The 18,671-nt window shown below is 38.7% G+C and overlaps 3 protein-coding genes across 3 annotated transcripts; 2 read left to right on the plus strand and 1 right to left on the minus strand.

Annotated features, from left to right (window-relative positions):
- Positions 1–1,183: 1,183 nt before the first annotated feature.
- LOC111798385 (xylose isomerase family protein) lies at positions 1,184–5,878 on the plus strand. The gene is made up of 21 exons (XM_087125791.1): positions 1,184–1,342; positions 1,585–1,659; positions 1,794–1,898; positions 2,038–2,112; positions 2,197–2,326; positions 2,419–2,510; positions 2,604–2,654; positions 2,851–2,927; positions 3,005–3,059; positions 3,133–3,234; positions 3,321–3,372; positions 3,455–3,500; positions 3,617–3,672; positions 3,745–3,796; positions 3,884–3,963; positions 4,054–4,124; positions 4,220–4,260; positions 4,346–4,445; positions 4,530–4,601; positions 4,694–4,771; positions 5,646–5,878. The coding sequence occupies exons 2-21, from the start codon at positions 1,600–1,602 to the stop codon at positions 5,679–5,681; spliced, it is 1,431 nt and encodes a 476-aa protein (XP_086981917.1). The 5' UTR covers positions 1,184–1,342; positions 1,585–1,599; the 3' UTR covers positions 5,682–5,878.
- A 2,388-nt stretch (positions 5,879–8,266) lies between these two features.
- Positions 8,267–13,639, plus strand: LOC111798990 (ADP-ribosylation factor 1). Its single transcript, XM_023682364.2, has 9 exons — positions 8,267–8,477; positions 8,557–8,727; positions 8,836–8,874; positions 9,769–9,831; positions 10,332–10,350; positions 11,752–11,863; positions 12,653–12,700; positions 12,956–13,086; positions 13,313–13,639. Exons 2-9 carry the CDS (start codon positions 8,625–8,627, stop codon positions 13,344–13,346), a joined length of 549 nt encoding a protein of 182 aa, XP_023538132.1. The 5' UTR covers positions 8,267–8,477; positions 8,557–8,624; the 3' UTR covers positions 13,347–13,639.
- A 744-nt stretch (positions 13,640–14,383) lies between these two features.
- On the minus strand, positions 14,384–18,406 carry LOC111799103 ((R)-mandelonitrile lyase 1-like). Its single transcript, XM_023682506.2, has 3 exons — positions 17,657–18,406; positions 15,162–16,008; positions 14,384–14,566 (listed from the first exon to the last, which is right to left on the minus strand). The coding sequence occupies exons 1-3, from the start codon at positions 18,387–18,389 to the stop codon at positions 14,524–14,526; spliced, it is 1,623 nt and encodes a 540-aa protein (XP_023538274.2). The 5' UTR covers positions 18,390–18,406; the 3' UTR covers positions 14,384–14,523.
- Between the last annotated feature and the right edge of the window lie 265 nt (positions 18,407–18,671).

Consider the following 18,671-nt stretch of genomic DNA (forward strand, 5'->3'; position numbering starts at 1 on the left):
CTTACTTGAAGCTGAACTAACGTGAGATTTCACCGAACGAAACTAAGAATGAGGAGCCCAAAGACGAGATCGGTCTAATAATGATAAAGCTTGAAGAATCGAAAAGTCAGCCTAAGAAGCTTAACGGGCCATTCTTATTTTATTTTATTTTTTTTCGAAAAATTAATGAAATTATAAGGTGTTTTAATACCTAAAAAGAAAGGTATTTTAAAAGGAATAATTCTAATTTTAATATTTATTTTCTTAAATAAGAAAATAAATTAGAGATAGAATTAAAATTTTGAAATAATGTTTTTTTTTAATCAAATTTTTATTGTCATTAAATACGTAATAAATTATTTCGTATATATTAAAAAAAGAATTATCCAATAAAATAAATAAAATTAGAAATAAATTTATTTCATCCTTATGGGAAATATTGAAACCGTCCTTTCGTAGTAGTATCGCTGCGGGCTTATTTGGTCCCACTCGTTATCAATGGGATCAGGGATACTTACATCAAGAAATATATCGAAGGGTTAGTGTCGGGCTAGCCGAAAATCAAAGTTTATCAAAAGCTTGGTCTAAAATTCCTGAAAAATTAGCTTTTTATGATTACATCGGGAATAATCCCGCAAAAGGTGAATTATTCAGAGCGGGTTCTATGGACAACGGGGATGGAATAACTGTTGCGTGATTAGGACACCCTGTTTTTAGAGATAAAGAAGGGCGGGAACTTTTTGTATGCCCTATTCCGACCTTTTTTGAAACATTTTCGGTTACCGTTCAACATTTTAAAATATGAATATATTTAAAATAGGATAAAAAGTTCAAGAAATTAATTTTTACATTTATAAATTTCTTAATCAGTTTTTATTAATCCTTAAAGCTGACTCAGCGTACTTATCCACTATTAAATATCCCATCTGCCACGTCAGGTCTACGCTATTTTTTTAATAAATTTCTTTGGTTACAGAACACCGCATCACAGCCCAATAATAAGACAACACGTAATCGTCTTTCAGTCAAACTACGAGTGAGTTTATCATTTCCTCTCATAACTCATTTTGATTTATGCTTCCAATTTATCTACGAAATCTCAACTAATTAATCAAAGTATAAAGACGAAACTACCCCTGAAATTTGTTGATTATATCCGTTATCAGGAATACAGAGCCGCTTCCATATGCGTCAAATTTGGATCTCTATCCCATCCGGGTTTTGTGAATTCTGGACTTTAACTTTTATCTAAAAAAAGAATTCATAGTTTTATCCTTGGATTGCTCCCACTATATATTCGAGCCTTGGAGACCCACCGTCAGTGACTGATATTTTGTAGTTCTTCGAGGGTCATTTCGATCTTGTGAGTTTGATTCTTCGTTTTTCTCGTCTGGGTCGATGAATTTTTAGTGTTACTCTTCTGATTTTTGCAGTTTTGATCATGGGTTTTGCTTTTTATTGCCTAATTTCTGATGTATATCCATTTCCCCTTCCTGATTCTTTTGCAATCACTGGGAAATTGACTGATTTTGGATTCGATTGTTGATGATTTGTTGTTTGTTTTTTTTGTTTCTGATCGTGGTGTTTATGTGGTGAATGTTGCAGAAATTGGGTGTGAAAATGAAGTCCCGTGAAGTTTTGGCTCTGTTTCTGTGTTTGAATGTGTTCTTGCTTGGAGCGGTGAGCATTTTCTTCTCTTTTTGTTCCTTTTTTCATCGTTCTGGTTGAATCTGTATTGAATGTGATTACACTTTTGTGGGTTTTTTCTGGGGTTTTGTTCATGCTTGTTTGAATGTGTTTTGGGATTCTTGCAGATTGCTGAGCCTCCCACATGTCCTGCTGATGCAAATAACGAATGCAGTCATTCTGGGGATTGGGAGGGGGAATTTTTCCCTGGTATTTCCAAGATTGTATATGAGGTTTGTTGGTGTTCTTACATAGAATCAATTTTCTTTGAATTGTAATGAATTCTTCCTAGAATGTTAGATAAATTTGGATTGTTCTTGGGGATAATAAGAACAATGTTGTTTTCTTATTTGTATTCTCGTTACATAACAGGGTCCTGCAAGCAAAAATCCACTGGCATTTAAATGGTATAATGCTAATGAGGAAATTCTTGGGAAGAAAATGAAGGTGTTGTTTCTTTGTTCTTAGTGTGCTTTTGGGATTCAAGGCATGTGTTGTAATTGTTTCTGATAGGAAATATTGTGACCATAGGATTGGATGAGGTTCAGTGTTGCGTTTTGGCATACGTTCCGTGGGACGGGGGGAGACCCATTTGGTGCTGCTACCAAGTATTGGCCATGGGAAGATGGTACCAATTCAGTGGCTATGGCAAAGAGGAGGAGTAAGAGATGAATCCACAACCTTGATCTGTAGCGTTTGGTAAATATGGCTGTGTCGATATAACTGATGTAAGTTTATGTCTTGGATTTGCAGTGAGAGCTAATTTCGAGTTCATTAAGAAACTTGGGGTTGAATTTTGGTGCTTCCATGACCGAGATATAGCCCCAGATGCACTAACTTTGGAGGTTTTGCTTCGTTTCTTGTATTCGACCTTTTGCGTGTTTGTGAACGTTAAATTTGCTAACTAAGTTTCTGCTCTGTTTGTATGATTTTTATAGGAAACTAATGCAAACCTTGATGCGGTCGTGGCCCTTGCTAAAGAGCTTCAGGTAATTGTATTCGTTATATGTTCGGGTGCCGTTTTGATAAATGCATTGTGTTTCAGCTGGGCATCTTATGAAATAGGGAAATGCGAGTTCATTTCTCTGATAACTCGTATCGATTATCTCTTGTAATAGTAGGATATGAATCAAATCAACACCTGAATACTTTTGTTGTTATTTATTATCTCCCGGGGCTATGCAGGGAACCAAAATTAAACCTTTGTGGGGTACAGCACAACTGTTCATGCACCCTCGTTACATGCATGGTGCTGCGACGAGGTAATACGTTTAGACCTTTGTTATCCATAGCCTGGTGTTCCCGGTATCAGCGTTTGAGCATTTCGACTTTCCTGTAGCTCTGAAGTTGGTGTTTATGCATATGCTGCTGCTCAAGTCAAGAAAGCAATGGAAGTGAGTGTGAAGACATGTATTATAAGTTACTATGCTTAGTTCGGTTTCAAAACGCTGATATACGTCTTGTCAGGTCACTCATCATTTGGGGGGAGAAAACTACGTCTTCTGGGGCGGCCGTGAGGGTTATCAGTCTCTTCTGAACACCGACATGGGGAGAGAGCTCGACCATATGGTGAGTTACTACAAAGTCTTCAGCTATCACTTAACGATTGTGTCTACCGTTTGGAGCGATAAAGGTCGTTTATAATCTTCTTGCAGGCCAGGTTTCTTCAGGCCGCCGCCGCCTATAAGAAGAAGATTGGTTTCAATGGTATGATTGATTCCCAAATGTTTCATCAAGCCAAAATTTCACATCTGACTAAAGAGTTAAATTATTTTCATGAACTTTGCAGGAACATTGCTGATTGAACCCAAGCCCCAAGAGCCTACGAAACATCAGTGCGTTTCTTTACGTTCTTTTCTATCTCTTTAATCATGTTGGTTAACCCTTTTAAACGCCCGCTTGGGTTGTGGCTCGTGAACATCTATCCTTATGAACGGTTTTGTTTTATCAGGTACGATTGGGATGCTGCTACATCGGCTAATTTCCTGCGAAAATATGGTCTTATTGGTAATAATCTAATCATTTTTATCTTGATGTTCTTACATTTTTTATTCTGATCTTTATTCCCATCTCTCGTAGATGACTTTAAGCTTAACATTGAATGCAATCACGCCACGCTATCGGGTCATAGGTAGGAAATCCATTAGAAACGTTCGATTTTGATTATCTTTTAACTGCAATCGATTTCTGAACTTTTTTTCTCGTATGTCACTGTCAGTTGCCACCATGAACTTGAAACTGCAAGGCTCAACGGGATTCTCGGAAACATTGATGCGAACACTGGCGACCCTCAAGTTGGTATGAACCGAACCTGAAACAACTGGAACAGCAAGACATTCGAAGGGCATAGCAGGGTAGAGTACTAACTTTAGCTATTTTATGTCACAGGTTGGGATACCGATCAGTTTCTGACCGACATTGGTGAAGCTACTATGGTTATGCTCAGTGTAGTGAAAAATGTATGTAATATATCTTTGTTCGGTTTGTAAGCGCTGTAAATGGCTCTAACAACGACGCGAAAGAATATCTAATAATTGTTTTCTTCTGTGGACAGGGAGGGTTAGCACCTGGTGGATTCAACTTTGATGCGAAATTGTAAGTTGGTTTCTGTCTTTTCTGAATTTGATTACTCTCTCTATGATGTTTTTTTGTTCATTGTTGCGTCGGTGCTTATCGACAGGCGAAGAGAGAGTACCGACGTTGAAGATTTGTTTATTGCTCACATTAGTGGAATGGATACCCTTGCTCGTGGACTCCGAAATGTTGCCAAGCTAATTGAGGTAGCTTCTTTATTCCACTCGAGTTTCGTGTTTTTGGGTTCGTTCTAACCAGTAATGACGTTTAATGGTGATATCTTGAAAAAGGATGGTTCTTTAACGGAGCTTGTTCGTAAGAGATACCAGAGTTTCGACACCGAAATTGGCGCACAAATAGAGGTGACTTATTCGAATTAGCTTCCGTCCGTTCGTTATGTATTTCGACTTTTTTTTAACGGTTTAATATATATGATGTTCTGGATTTTGTTTAGGCTGGTAAGGCTGATTTTGAATATCTTGAGAAGAAGGCCATGGAATGGGGAGAGCCAAAGGTTCCTTCTGCCAAGCAGGTAAACTTCCTTATTTGTTGTTGTTCTGCTTGAAATGTGGCACCATTGGGGCCTTGGTCGAACCGGGTCGCCCTTGGATGGTGCAAACGATGAGTATTCAATTAACCCGACCTGATACTTCAATCAAGCCAACCCAAATTGTACTGGATCACTGATGGTTGGGTTGGGTTGGGTTGGGTTGGGTTGAGTCTATCATCTAATCACGTTACGAACTTGTGTAACTTAAACTAACTTCCTTAGCCCGTTCCAACCAAACTCAGTGATGCTCCTAGTCCAAACGAGTGCAGTCAGTTACGAATTTGTGCAACTCAAACTAGACTTCCTTAGCCCGTTCCAACCGAACTTAGGAATGCTCCTAATCCGAACGGGTGCTATCAGTTAGGAACTTGTGTAACTCACTAAACTTCCTTAGCCCGTTCGAATCATACTCAGGAATGCTCCTAATCCAAATGGGTGCAGTCAGTTCCGAACTTGTGTAACTCAAACTAGACTTCCTTAGCTTGTCCCAACCAAACTCAGGAATGCTCCTAATCCGAACGGGTGGTCAGTTACAAACTTGTGCAACTCGAACTAAACTTCCCTTAGCCCGTTCGAACCAAACTCAAACTAAACTTCCTTAGCCCGTTCCAACCGAACTCAGGAATGCTCCTAATCAGTTAGTTACGAACTTGTGTAACCAAACTCAGGAATGCTCCTAATCAGTTAGTTACGAACTTGTGTAACCAAACTCAGGAATGCTCCTAATCAGTTAGTTACGAACTTGTGTAACTCAAACTGGACTTCCTTAGCCCGTTCGAACCTCACTCAGGAATGCTCCTAATCCGAACCAAACTCAGTGAGCCTAGCTGATTATGGTTTTTGTGCAATGTTTCAGGAACTTGCTGAGATGCTTTTCCAGTCAGCACTGTGAAGAAAAAGAGCCCTGATTTTCCAGCCAGCACTGTGAAGAATTAAGAGCCTTTTCTTTTTCATTCAATACATTTCTTCTTTTGTTCTTATGGATTATAATAATGGAGGCCTCTGGGTCATGCCACAAAATTAGGTATAGAACAGGTTGGTTGTCATTTCTTACGGTAAAAGAGGAAATGGTATATGAATGTTTATTCAGATTGCTGCCCTAACTCGCTAGACTAAGCAACTAAAATTAAGTAATTCTCGACTAAACGACTCTGCATTGATTGATACCCGATTCGGGACTTAGCTTTCTACATGAGATGCGTTTGAACGCATGATTCTACTTATCTGGACACTTACTAAGCTTTAAAACACTATGTAAATCGAAACTCGTTAGACTATTTTGCGACTTTTTGATCAATTACGTGCGGGAAAACCAACCAAAATTGGAAAATTGTATCGGTCTACTGATAGTTCATGCTACATGATGCCACTCTCGAGCATCAGGATGTATTATGGGGTGCCACATTTTAGGCCATAAGGCTTAAGGATGGTGGACAACCAACACCATGCCTTTTATATGTCATTTATGGATATTATCAGGAGGTTCGTGCGGATGCGGTGTAGTCTATTTTTCACTCTACCAAGGATGAAGATCAAATTACGTTCATTCTCTCTTTGTCGAAAGAAGATATATTTCTAGCCTTTTATTTAAATAATGATGAAGTGAAAACAAAAATTTTATGGTCCGGATCTCTCTCGTAAAAACGAAAGCGGAATTCTTGATTATTTAGAACTTAATTCAATCTTATGTATGGGTCAATATAATCTCACAGATCTTGCAGTAATTCTGATTTATTGGTAAAGAGATCGGTCTGTTAGGATGTCTCAGCTGCATACATCACTGCACTTCCATGTGACATTTATCGTAATGATAAACGCTCATTTCGCCTTGACTTCTCTTGAACTCAAAACTTGCTCCATCCCCGCAGGGGCAGAGAATTTGTCGTGACTTTCTCTTGAACTCAAAACTTCAGTCGCTCCATCCAAGGCATGTTCGTTATACCCTTCATGACTCGTTTAGGAATAACCAATTCATGGGAGGGTTGGAGTATCACAGGAGGGACTATAACGAATCCGGGTATTTGGAGTTACGAAGGTGTGGCCGGAGCACATATTGTGTTTTCTGGATTGTGCTTCTTAGCAGCTATCTGGCATTGGGTGTATTGGGATCTAGAAATATTTTGTGATTAACGTACAGGAAAACCTTCTTTGGATTTGCCGAAGATTTTTGGAATTCATTTATTTCTCTCAAGGTTGGGTTGCTTTGGTTTTGGTGCATTTCATGTAACCGGATTGTATGGTCCGGGAATATGGGTATCCGATCCTTATGGATTAACCGGAAGGGTACAAGCTGTAAATCCTGCGTGGGGTGTCGAAGGGTTTGATCCTTTTGTTCCGCCGGGCAGAGAACCCGTTGTCTCGACTGTGCTATAGGAGGCTCTGGGGAAGTTGGAATAGGAGGGCACTCATCTTGGGGTGGACTTATTACTTAGATGCTTTTAGCAGTTATCCGCTCTGAACTTGGCTACCAAGCGTTTACCGTGGGCACGATAACTGGTACACCAGAGGTGCGTCCTTCCCAATCCTCTCATACTAGGGAAAGGTCATCTCAATGCTCTAGTGCCCACACCAAATATGGACCGAACTGTCTCATATTTTTGGTCTGACACTCATGCACATCAAAATGTGGAGAAGCACTTAACTGTCCTTCTTTCTGGTTGCACTAATGGGGATTTTGTTTACTCGAATGTTTTCTTCATGCTTGCGCCTTAACTTGACATTTTGATGTATATGATCCACTATCCTCGGTTGCATGACAACACTTCTCTCTTGGACGTTGACATGGCTTGTGTGAGATCTCACATCGGTTGGAACATTCCTTAAAGATGTAGAAATCTATTCCTATCAGACTCATTTAAAAATCGTGAGGCTGACGACAATACGTAACATGCTAAAACGAACAATATCTTCTAACAATGAACTTGAGCTATTGTAAATGGTATCAGAGCGAGACATTGGGTGGTGTGGAAACCTCTTCGTAGATACATTTTCAAATTGTGATTGTGCGGCACTCACTTTCCAACGACAAGTGAGCTAAGCCAAGTTGTTCTTGCGTCGCCTACGGCCAAGCAACATATGCTCGAGCCTCTAGCCTTGGTTTTAAGAGAAGGTTTTAGAAAACGAGGGCAGAGAGAGATTTTTGAAAGAGACGTTATATACGCAAGCAAGAGAAAAATAACAACGGCTCACAATATATAACCTTGGGTAGGGAGCGGACAAAATGACTGTCTATTCGATTTTTCAAATTTTTTTTTCACTCATAATGAATGATCAAAAACTAAATATTTATACATAAAAATATTTATGTATAAATATTTATTTAATTTTCATTTTTTTATAATTCTTGGTTTACTTTTTTTTTTTTTTTTTTTTGTTCACAATAGTAACCAATATATTAAAACATTAATCCAACATTAACCCCAAAAATTTAAAAATAAAAAATTATTGAAACTGTCGGAATATATATATATATTATTTTGCTCGGAAGTGACGTGGATAGACCGTACCGCACCGGGAGGAACACGGCCATCGAAGAAATTTCGGTTACTTGCAAATTTTCCAACTCCAATTTCGAGAGTTGCGAATCCAATTCGAGCAGATCAGCGAGTTTCTTACTGGGAGTCTCTTCTACACTGCTGCTTCTCTCTCCAGATTCTTCATTCAATCCGTAATTCTCAGAACAACGCAGGTTCTGTCCTCTTTTCTGATGCTCGTCTCTTCATTTTCACGTCTCTGTTGAATGTTGAGTCTTTACCTGATTTTTGCAGGGATGTATTGAGCTCTGCGTTTGAGATCTGATCCATAACTGTCTGTTTTCTTCTTTCTGGTTGCACTAATGGGGATTTTGTTTACTCGAATGTTTTCTTCGGTGTTTGGGAATAAGGAAGCTCGGATCCTTGTTCTTGGCCTTGATAATGCTGGGAAAACTACCATTCTCTGTACGATTTCTTGATTTTTTGCTTCTAGTTTGATGTTTTAGGGTTTGTGTGATGTTTTGATGGAGATTTCGCGCCATTTTGTAATGGATTCTTTTGAATGTTGTGCAGATCGGCTCCAGATGGGGGAGGTTGTCTCCACAATTCCAAGTTGGTATTCTTTCCGAATGTGATATTGTGTTTCTATGTTTTTTGCAAAGTGGAAATGGTGTTGGAATTTAGAATTCGATACGAGGAGTAAGAAGCATTTTGTCAATCAAGATCATGTTAACTACGATTTGAATTTTCGCATTTAAATTTAAGTGTTTATGTGGAATTGCCACAGTAGTTGCTGCATTAGTTCTATAGATCATTGTGTTACCAATGGTTAGCTTCAAAACAATGGTTGCCTCCTTACCATGTTAATGGTTAGCTTGAAAACAATGGTTGCCTCCTTACCATGTTGTTTTTGTTCTTTTTGAGGGATGCCCATCTAATTTAGAAAAGGGGAATGATCGGAAATTACATCCTGAATGTTAAAATTTATCGACTTTAGTTCTTCAATTGTTTAACTGTGAACAGTGAAAAGATGATTGGAGCACAACAGTTGAAGGTTAGCCAATGGGTTCCAAGGGGCAAGCTATAGATCTAGGTCTTTCAAGATGATGGGCTCAAACTATAGTTGTTTTCTGTGTAGCTAACATGAGAATTTTCTGTGACTGAATCGTTTGCTGCGGAGATATCGATCTAGGTTCAGCGTAATGCTTCATTTTGGGTTTTGTTAGTTTGTAGGTTTCGATGCTTTTCCTTTCTTCTTCTACTTTTTTACTTTCTAATTTACGAGAGGTTTTACGTGTAGATTTTTGTAAATTTGGTGGGATATTTTTTTGTGCGTCCCAGTTTGTTTTTCGATGCTTCCCGATGCCTTCTTGTTACAGTATCTTCCAATTTTTTAACGGAGACTTCATAAGTGAAAAATTGATTTGATAATAATTGTTTCTTGCATTGGCTTTCCTTCAGCTACTGTTCAAATATCTTTTAAACGATATCCTTTTCTTGATGCAGCAATTGGATTTAATGTTGAAACTGTGCAGTACAATAACATCAAATTCCAGGTCTGGGATCTTGGTAAGCCAATCTAGGTCCTGATATATGTTCATGTGATCTCATGTTATTTCATTTTCTTCATGACTTCTCTGATGACATCTCAACACACTCTAAAGAAGAAGAAAAGAAGAGAGAGAGAGAGGAGCATGTATTGTTCTGCTAAATTGATAAATAGCTTTTGCAGATAGATTTGTAATGATTTTATTCGTAGTCCCACAAACGTGCGATCTGGCGTGAAAACTAATTTCATATTATTTAACATGTAAAGAGTTATTAAAACTCCCATTTTTTTTAAAATAAAAGTTTTGTCATGAGAGTGAATGTCATTATAGGGGAAAAAATATTTAGCCATAGGCCAATATGCATATTATAATGAAGTCATTATCTCAAAGCATTGCATTCGTATGTGTGCGTGATCGTATGTGGGTGCATTCTTGCTGCAATGTTCTTAGATTATTTTGTCAAATCTATCTGAGCGTCTTGGTTATTTCATTAATTGTTTTTTGTTGTCTGTAATGCAGGAGGACAGACTAGTATCAGGTTAGTCTTTTCATTTTGTCAGCTTGTTTTCTAGTTTTTTCTGATGGTTGGGTAAAATCTCTAGCTTGTTGAAATAATATCTCGTTAATGTTAGGAAAGACGGTTGAATAAAATCTGTTTAACCGAAAGGGAAAAAAAAAAAAAAAAAACGCTTAGCCAGTCGAGGCTTCTAGATGGATGCATTTTGGAATTGATGCCATTGTATAACAAATGCAACCTTGGAAGGTTGTAAAAGTAGAATTTCATCACATTTTGTCATCTCTCTCTCTCTCTCATCTCCTCAATGGATAATAACTTATGATTTTGTTATTTACTAAAGAGTGTTCATGATATTTTAGAAAAGTTAATAAATTTTGAATTTCTTTAAGGACGAAAAAGAAAACTCATTAGTTTACCAGAATTGTTAAAATACTCTCGAATTGGGATACCTAGCTCCACGTGTAAATTTCTTTGTGAATGTAATTGTGTCTTTCTATCTAAAAGATGGTTTTGCGCAATCCTGCATGGCTAAATGAGGTAGGATGCTTTTTTTTTTTTTTTTTTTTTTCCAAAAGTCAACTTGTTCTCCCCCTGGCTCCCACCTCCAATTCCCAGATCGATGGGTTCCTCTGCTGGAGGGTACCATGCATTTTTTTTAATCAAAAGATAAGATAAGAGGGTGTTTTTCTTTTCTTCTCCTCTTCTTTTTTCCTTTTAAATTGAAGATTTGTATTATGTTTCTACTGATAATTATTATAACATAATTTAAAAATTGTTTCTCGTGAATGCTTATTATCCTTTTTTCCAGAAGCTATGACTGTACAGTTACATTAATACCAAATTCTGATGTAAAGGGCATGAGTTTGGACTTTATTCGGTTCTTCGGAAATAAGATCGTATGATTTATTATTTTACTATTAGCTTACATGATTACTGTTGTGTATTTATCAAATTCTATGGAAGCTTGTCTCTGCGTCTGGTTTCGAATGGAGATTAATACCTGGTTTTTTTCTTTTATGTTTTTATTTAAGGAAACATTCTTGATTTTGAATTCCATGCTCATTCTGTTCTATTATTTTTATAAAGAAAATATTGTATTCTATTCTATTCTATTCTTTACCCAATAACTTCTGTCGCAGAGCTTTCTACCACAAATAGTTGTCTTAGGTTATTCCAGTTAAAAATTAGAAGTTTTTAATCTTTTTCACTTGAGTCTATATTTGACTTCTTAAATAGGCTCTCATGTCATGTGTCAACAAGATATTGTTTCCGAAGAATAATTTGTGTATTTGTGACTTAATACGTACATCAGCCCATCTATGTTTGACTTTTATATTGACTATAACTAGTCTTTCTCCTATCATTTTTCTTCTCTTCTTTTTAAATGATTCAGGCTAACCAGTTTCTTGCGTTGTGTTGTAGACCATACTGGAGATGCTATTTTCCTAATACGCAAGCTATAATCTATGTGGTTGATTCAAGTGATACTGATAGGCTGGTGATAGCAAAAGAGGAGTTTCATGCAATACTTGAGGTAAAATATGGTCGATACTTGTTGCAAAATCTGTAAACAGAATGCAGAAGCTCAAATGCTGAGCTTGTGTGTTTCTGAAATTAGGAAATGAAGTTCAATATTAATTATATTGTAAATAATGCATTTAGATGCCTTTATTTGATACTGAGTAACATCTCAATTCTGCGATTAACAGCTCCAACCCACCACTAGCAAATATTGTCCTCTTTAGACTTTTCGTTTCGGGCTTCCCCTCAAGGTTTTTAAAACGCATCTGTTAGGGAGAGGTTTCCACACCCTTATAAAAAATGTCTCGTTCCCCTCTCCAACCAATGTGGGATCTCACAATCCACCCCCTTTGGGCCCAGTGTCCACCCCCTTCGGGGCTCAGCATCCTCGCTGGCATATCGCTCGGTGTCTGTCTCTAATATCATTTGTAACAACCCAAGCCCACTGCTAGCAGATATTGTCCTCTTTGGGTTTCTCTTTCGAGCTTCCCCTCAAGGGTTTTAAAATGCGTGCTAGGGAGATGTTTCCACACTTTTATAAAGAATGCTTCGTTCCCCTCTCCAACCGATGTGGGATCTAACAGGAGCTATATTTCGTTCCTAGATGTCAGTAATAGTATGTTTGCACCGCCACTCTTTTCCTTCAGGTTCCAATGTCTTACTTTTGCATAAGTAAATTGAACGTCTCCGAACTTTTTTTCTTTTTTTTTTTGAGGGGTGCAAATCGCGAAAACTAAATAAGTTTCCTCAGTTGATTTCTTTTAGCCAGTTCTAATAGTCTTTCCTTTTTGTGTTTGTTCAGGAAGAAGAGTTGCGGGGTGCAGTTGCCTTAGTTTTCGCGAATAAGCAGGTTAGTGCTATTGCCTATTATTTATATAATTTGCATTTTTTGTTGAAAAGAACATAAAAAATATTGCATCTTTTTCTCAACCCTCATTTTTTTTTGGAGTTGTACACTGTTTCTGTAGTTGTTTATCAAGACCACAGCACGAGGTCCGAGACTAGTCTTCGATATTTTGAATGCATGATTGTTTAATTCAAATGGTTAATGTAATGCACTTTCTACTTTTCTATCTTTTATACAATAGTCTTCACTTCGGTATAGGATCTTCCGGGTGCACTTGATGATGCAGCAGTCACAGAAGCCTTAGAGTTGCACAAGATTAAGAACCGTCAATGGGCTATATTTAAAGCCTCTGCTATAAAAGGAGAAGGTCTTTTTGAGGGATTGGATTGGTAAGCTGTAAATTTGTAGCTTACTTTTGTTTGTTTTTCTTAACGATTCAAGAAACTATAATGATTAGACACGATGATGGTTAATGGACACCTCGTAGAAAATAGTTCGATGTCAAATGACTTCGGACTCCTCGAAATGCTTGAAGCAGCATGGCTAGTCAGAAGGTTTCGCTCATTTCATGGCTTGCGTTTATATAACCTAACTAATTAGCTTCTTAATGCACAGGTTAAGTAACACACTCAAGTCTGGAGGTGGCTAATTCAAGCCAAAAGAAGAACATTGAGGCACCCAGTTGACGAATATGGTGTTTAAGCGTTATGAGTTGCAGGAGAGAACGCGTTTGTCCGAGCGATTTCACCAGCTTTACTTGCTTTTTAGTCACAATTTTTTAAGGGAATGAACTATCGGTATACATGTAAAATTGCTTTTGATGAAGATGGTGGCCACTGGGAGTCTTCGCTGACTCTGTTTTTCTTGTTTCCCATCTTTAAGTGCTTTGGTTTGAAGCATGTTCTTATTCAGAGATTATGTCTAAATTTGTACTTCTCATCACTTCCCTTTTGCCCTCTGCCAATATTTTATGGGTTGGGTGCGTTTTTACACACATACCTCTGCCAAACCATATAGAGGATTTCTTACGTGCATCGACACAACAGAGGTTTGGCTCGGTTATTAAGAGAGTAAGCCCACTGCAAGCAAATATTGTCCGTTTTGGTTCATTATGTATCGTCATCAGTTTTACAGTTTTAAAATGTGTCTACTAGGGAGGTTTTCACAACTTTATAAGGAACGTTTCGATCCTCTCTTCAACCGATGTGGGATTTCACAATCCACCCCTGGTGTCTAGCTGATACATTGTTTGGTATCTAGCTCTAATACCATTTGTATTAGCCTAAGCCCATTGCTAATAAATAGCCTGTTTCGGTCGTTACTTTATCTAACTGTACACTTTGGGACACCTTTGTTATTATCACTTTGTCTACCTTATCATCAACATTCGTAGCCATAATGTATTTACAACCTATATATATATATATATGAATGGTTAGATTTTATGTTAAGTACTCAATTGAGTTATATTTGATATATGTTACCAATGCGTGATATTCCACATCGATTGGAGAGGAGAACGATTACTTACGAGGACGCTGGACCTTGAAATGGTAGATTAAAAGGGGTGGATTATAACATCTCACATGAGAGAAAAAGAGAACAATATCTGTTAGCGGTGAATTTGAACTATAACTATATACAAAGAGAAGAGAGGGAAGGATTAGAAAACGTGAACTATTTAATATAATTATTAAAAAAAAAACTTACAAATGTGAACTATATAAAATTTGAACCTATAATATCTTTCAATTTTATATTATTATTATTTTCTTTTTTATAATAGTAAAATAAGAAAATGGCTTCTCAACTCCTAGCCGTCGATTTTACACACTTAATCTTTCTCGAAGCATCTTGAGACCAACATACCTACAAATAAATAAATAAATAAATAAAATTAAAAAATAGTTAGCTAATGGAAATAAAACATAATAAAAATAATATTAAAAACACAACATATATATATATATATATTAGTATACCTTAGCCTTAGCCATTATCAGTTGATTTCAAATCCCGAAGTTAAGCGTACTCTAAAACTTTACATAAGACAAAGTTTGGTTTTTTGGGAATGACGGTAGAAAAATTGACAGTTAAGTCACCCTTACTGCCACTCGACATAACCATACATGAGATTTTCACCTCATACGACTCCTCCTTCAATTCTTGGATCCTTTTTCTCGTTCGAGAATCTCCTCCCCTCTTCCATTCCATCCCGAAGAGTGACAAAGACCAATTCAATTACGTTTTCATTCATTTGAAATCTAGGCTCTTAAACTTTTAAATTTATTTCACTGACGCTTTTTCGAAATAAATTAAAAAAAAAATTAAAAAAAAAAAAAAAACCCTTAAATCTTTTAACGGTATTTTTTAAAATTTAAAGATATTATATATATATATATATATATATATATATATATATATATATTAGGCTATGAAAAATGTAAAAGTAAAAAGAACTCACCGCCCCAACATGGAGACAGTGGCCATAGGATTGGTTCCCGGCGAGTCGGAGAAAGTGGAGCCGTCAACGACACGCAGATTTTCAACTCCGACAACTCTATAATTCCCATCCACCACTTTTCCGACCAAACATCCTCCATGGTAATGCCAAAACGTCGTCACCGTTCTCCGACAAAACTCCCCAACCACTCCATCATCCGCCATGTTTTCCGGCAACGGCAGCCCCAAAAACTGAATTCTCTTTTTCCCCTCCAAATCCGGCGTCTTAATCTTCTCCATCGTTTGGGTATTCAGCAAATCCCCAATTTTCCTCAACCCTTCAACACACTGCGCCAGATCCTCCGGCTGCGTGAAATAATTGAACCGAACGGTGGGGCTCCGCCGCACATCGGTGGAGGAATTCAACCGGAGAGACCCCACAGAACCCACTTTGGAGAATTTTCCACTGATTACGACGAGGCTTAAATTGAGCGAAGTGGAGTGAGGAGGGAGGAGGGCGAAGGAGGGGGGAATTGAAAATGGAAGGAAATTTGAGAGGGATTCGAAATGGGTGTTTGTTTCCGTGGTTCCGACGACTTCTACGGTGGTGGTTGGGAGTGGAAATGGTAGCATTATGTTGACGCCGAAACGGGGGTTGTCGGACATGAATTCGCCGACGTGGGGTTGGTGGAGGACGACGGGGAGGTTGAGGGAGGAGAGATGAGATATCGGGCCGATTCCGCTTAGAAGGAGGAGTTGTGGGCTTCCAATGGCTCCGGCGCTCAATATGATCTCACCTTTGTTGCGGATGTATGCGGTGTGTGTCTTTCCTTTTGAATCGGAATAGGAAACCCCGGTCGCAGATAAACCTATATAAAAAAGTAACAACTTTGTCATATCAGAGAAGAACAATCCATAATAGACGTGTTTTAAAAACTTTAGGGGAAGCCCAGAGAGTACTTTTATTGGCTAGTGGTGGGCTTGAGTCATTGCAAATGGTATAGAGTTAGACACGGGACGATGTGCTAGCGAAGAGGTTGAGCCCTGAAGGGGGTGGACACGAAATGGTGTGCCAGCGATGGCACTGGGCCCTGAGGGGATGGATTGTGAGATCCCACATTGCTACTCTGAGTGTCAGTGAGGGTGTTGGGTCTCGATCTGAAATCGAGGCTTGTAGTAACTATTAAGCTTTTAGAGACTAAGTTTAAGCTTTCCCGCCTGGGCTTCTCTCAAAGTTTTTAAAACGCGTTTGCTAGGGAGAGGTTTCCATATCCTTACAAAAGCAATGTTTCGTTCTACTCCCCAAACGATGTGGGATCTCGCAGAAACAATCCCCGCAAATTCTCCGTGTAGTATCTCTACCCCAATCGTGGCAGGGATGAAAACAAGAAAATAAGAGTTATAACATATCATTTAGAACAACTCTTAAAGGTTCTGACCGTCTGTATTGTTAAATGTACACGTGTGAGATCCCACAACCCCACATTGGTTGGACAAGAGAACGAAACACCATTTATATAAGGGTGTAAAAACCTTTCCCTAGCACACGCATTTTAAAAACCTTGAGGGAAAGCTCGAAAGAAAAAGTCTAAAGAGAACAATGTCGGCTAGTAACCTTTCCCTAGGAGATGCGTTTTAAAAACCTTGAGGGAAACCTCGAAAGAGAAAGGCCAAAGAGAACAATATTTGCTAGTAACCTTTCCCTAACAGACGCGTTTTAAAAATCTCGAGTGAAAGCCCGAAAGAGAAATCCCAAAGAGAACAATATCCGCTAGTAACCTTTCCTAATGCATTTTAAAAACCTTAACGGAAAGCCCAAAAGAGAAAGCCAAAATAGAACAAAACCTTAAGGGAAAACCCGAAAAGAAAGCCTAAAGAGGACAAAACCTTGAGGGAAAACCCGAAAAGAAAGCCTAATGAGGACAAAACCTTGAGGAAAGCCCGAAAGAGAAAGCCTAAAGAGGACAATATACGCTAGTAGTTAACATGAACCCGAAAGAGAAAGCCTAAAGAAGATAATATCTGCTAGTAGTGGGCTCGAACCGTTACCACACGACTTCTTTCTAACGGATGTTATAAAGTTTAATCAACCTCGAGGGAAAGCTCGAAAGAGAAAACTCAAAAAGAACAGTATCGGCTACCAACCTTTCCCTAGCAGACATGTTTTAAAAATCTTGAGGGAAACCCTGAAAGAAAAAGCCGAAAGAGAACAATATCGGCTAGTAATCTTTCCCTACCAGACACGTTTTACAAACCTTGAGGGAAAGCCCGAAACAGAAAGCCTAAAGAGGACAAAACCTTAAGGGAAAGCCCAAAGCTACTCGTAACCTTTCCCTAGCAGACGCGTTTTAAAAATCTGAAGGGAAAGCCTGAGACAGAAAGTCTAAAGAGGACAATATCTGCTAGTAGTGGACTCGAACCGTTACGACACGGCTTTTTTCTAATGAATGTTACAAAGTTGAATCAAATTAGAGCAAGAAAAAGTGAAAATTTGAGGCATTTAAGAACACTACTAACCAGAGAAGATGATTCTATTGACACTTGCCTCAACAACAACCTTAAGGTTATTAGACTCAACCTTATTCAAAAACTCCACAGCTCCACGTCTATTCCCATGCACATCAAAGATCGAACCACCAGTCTTAGTCCCCACAACGCTTCTCAAATCAAACCCATTATCAGGCCCAACCCCACCTTCCAACATCGCCCTTCTAAGCGCCGCCTGCCAAGAGCTCAACCTCGGCCGTGACACCACCGTCTCCTCAACCCATTCATAGCCCTTCTCCACCATATCCATCTCCCAATCAACGCCTCCACTTTCAAAGAACTCCCTATGAGCCCTTGAGTAGAATCCAGCATTGATCATGCTACTCCCGCCCAAGATCCTCCCTCGTAGATTCTCCACGCCGTCCTCCGACACGAACCGCTCGTACGGGCCTTTCCCGTCGTCGTCGTCGGTGAATGCGTTTAGTAAGCCTTGCTTGTTTAACACGGATGGGAACTTGGTCGGCTCGCTGCCTCGTTCGAGGACGAGGACGGTGAAGTTTGTGGATAGTGTTGTGGCTAACGGGCACCCGGCCGTTCCGCCGCCGATGACTATGTAGTCGTATGGTTGCTGTTCTTGATGGTCTGGTATGTTGTTGGCATTGTGCACGAACTTCATGTAGGGATTAATGGGTTTGGTGTCAACGGAGATGGAAATGAGGGTGAGAAGGAGAAAGGTAGCCATGGTTGAGTGCTTCATGTTCATCTTTAGATATACAATCAGCTAAGAATTTAGGGTTTTTATATGAACACAAGTTAATTCCAAGGGGAAGAATGTTAGGCGAAGTAGGTAAAGCTCGAGTTTTTGGTAAGAAAGTTTTGTACGGTGTTTATGGGTTGGGTCAGATCGGGTTAAGTTTTATTATACAATGAACCCAACTCAACCCAACCCGACCCAACCATAAATTTTTTATAGAGTAAAGCTCGAGTTTTCGGCGATTTCTAGCAACTTTAGGGTGAAGAAACTTTTTTAGGAGTGTTTATGGGT

Source organism: Cucurbita pepo, chromosome 7, assembly GCF_057944985.1.
Source record: "Cucurbita pepo subsp. pepo isolate OVF chromosome 7, ASM5794498v1, whole genome shotgun sequence".
Lineage (NCBI taxonomy): Eukaryota > Viridiplantae > Streptophyta > Magnoliopsida > Cucurbitales > Cucurbitaceae > Cucurbita > Cucurbita pepo.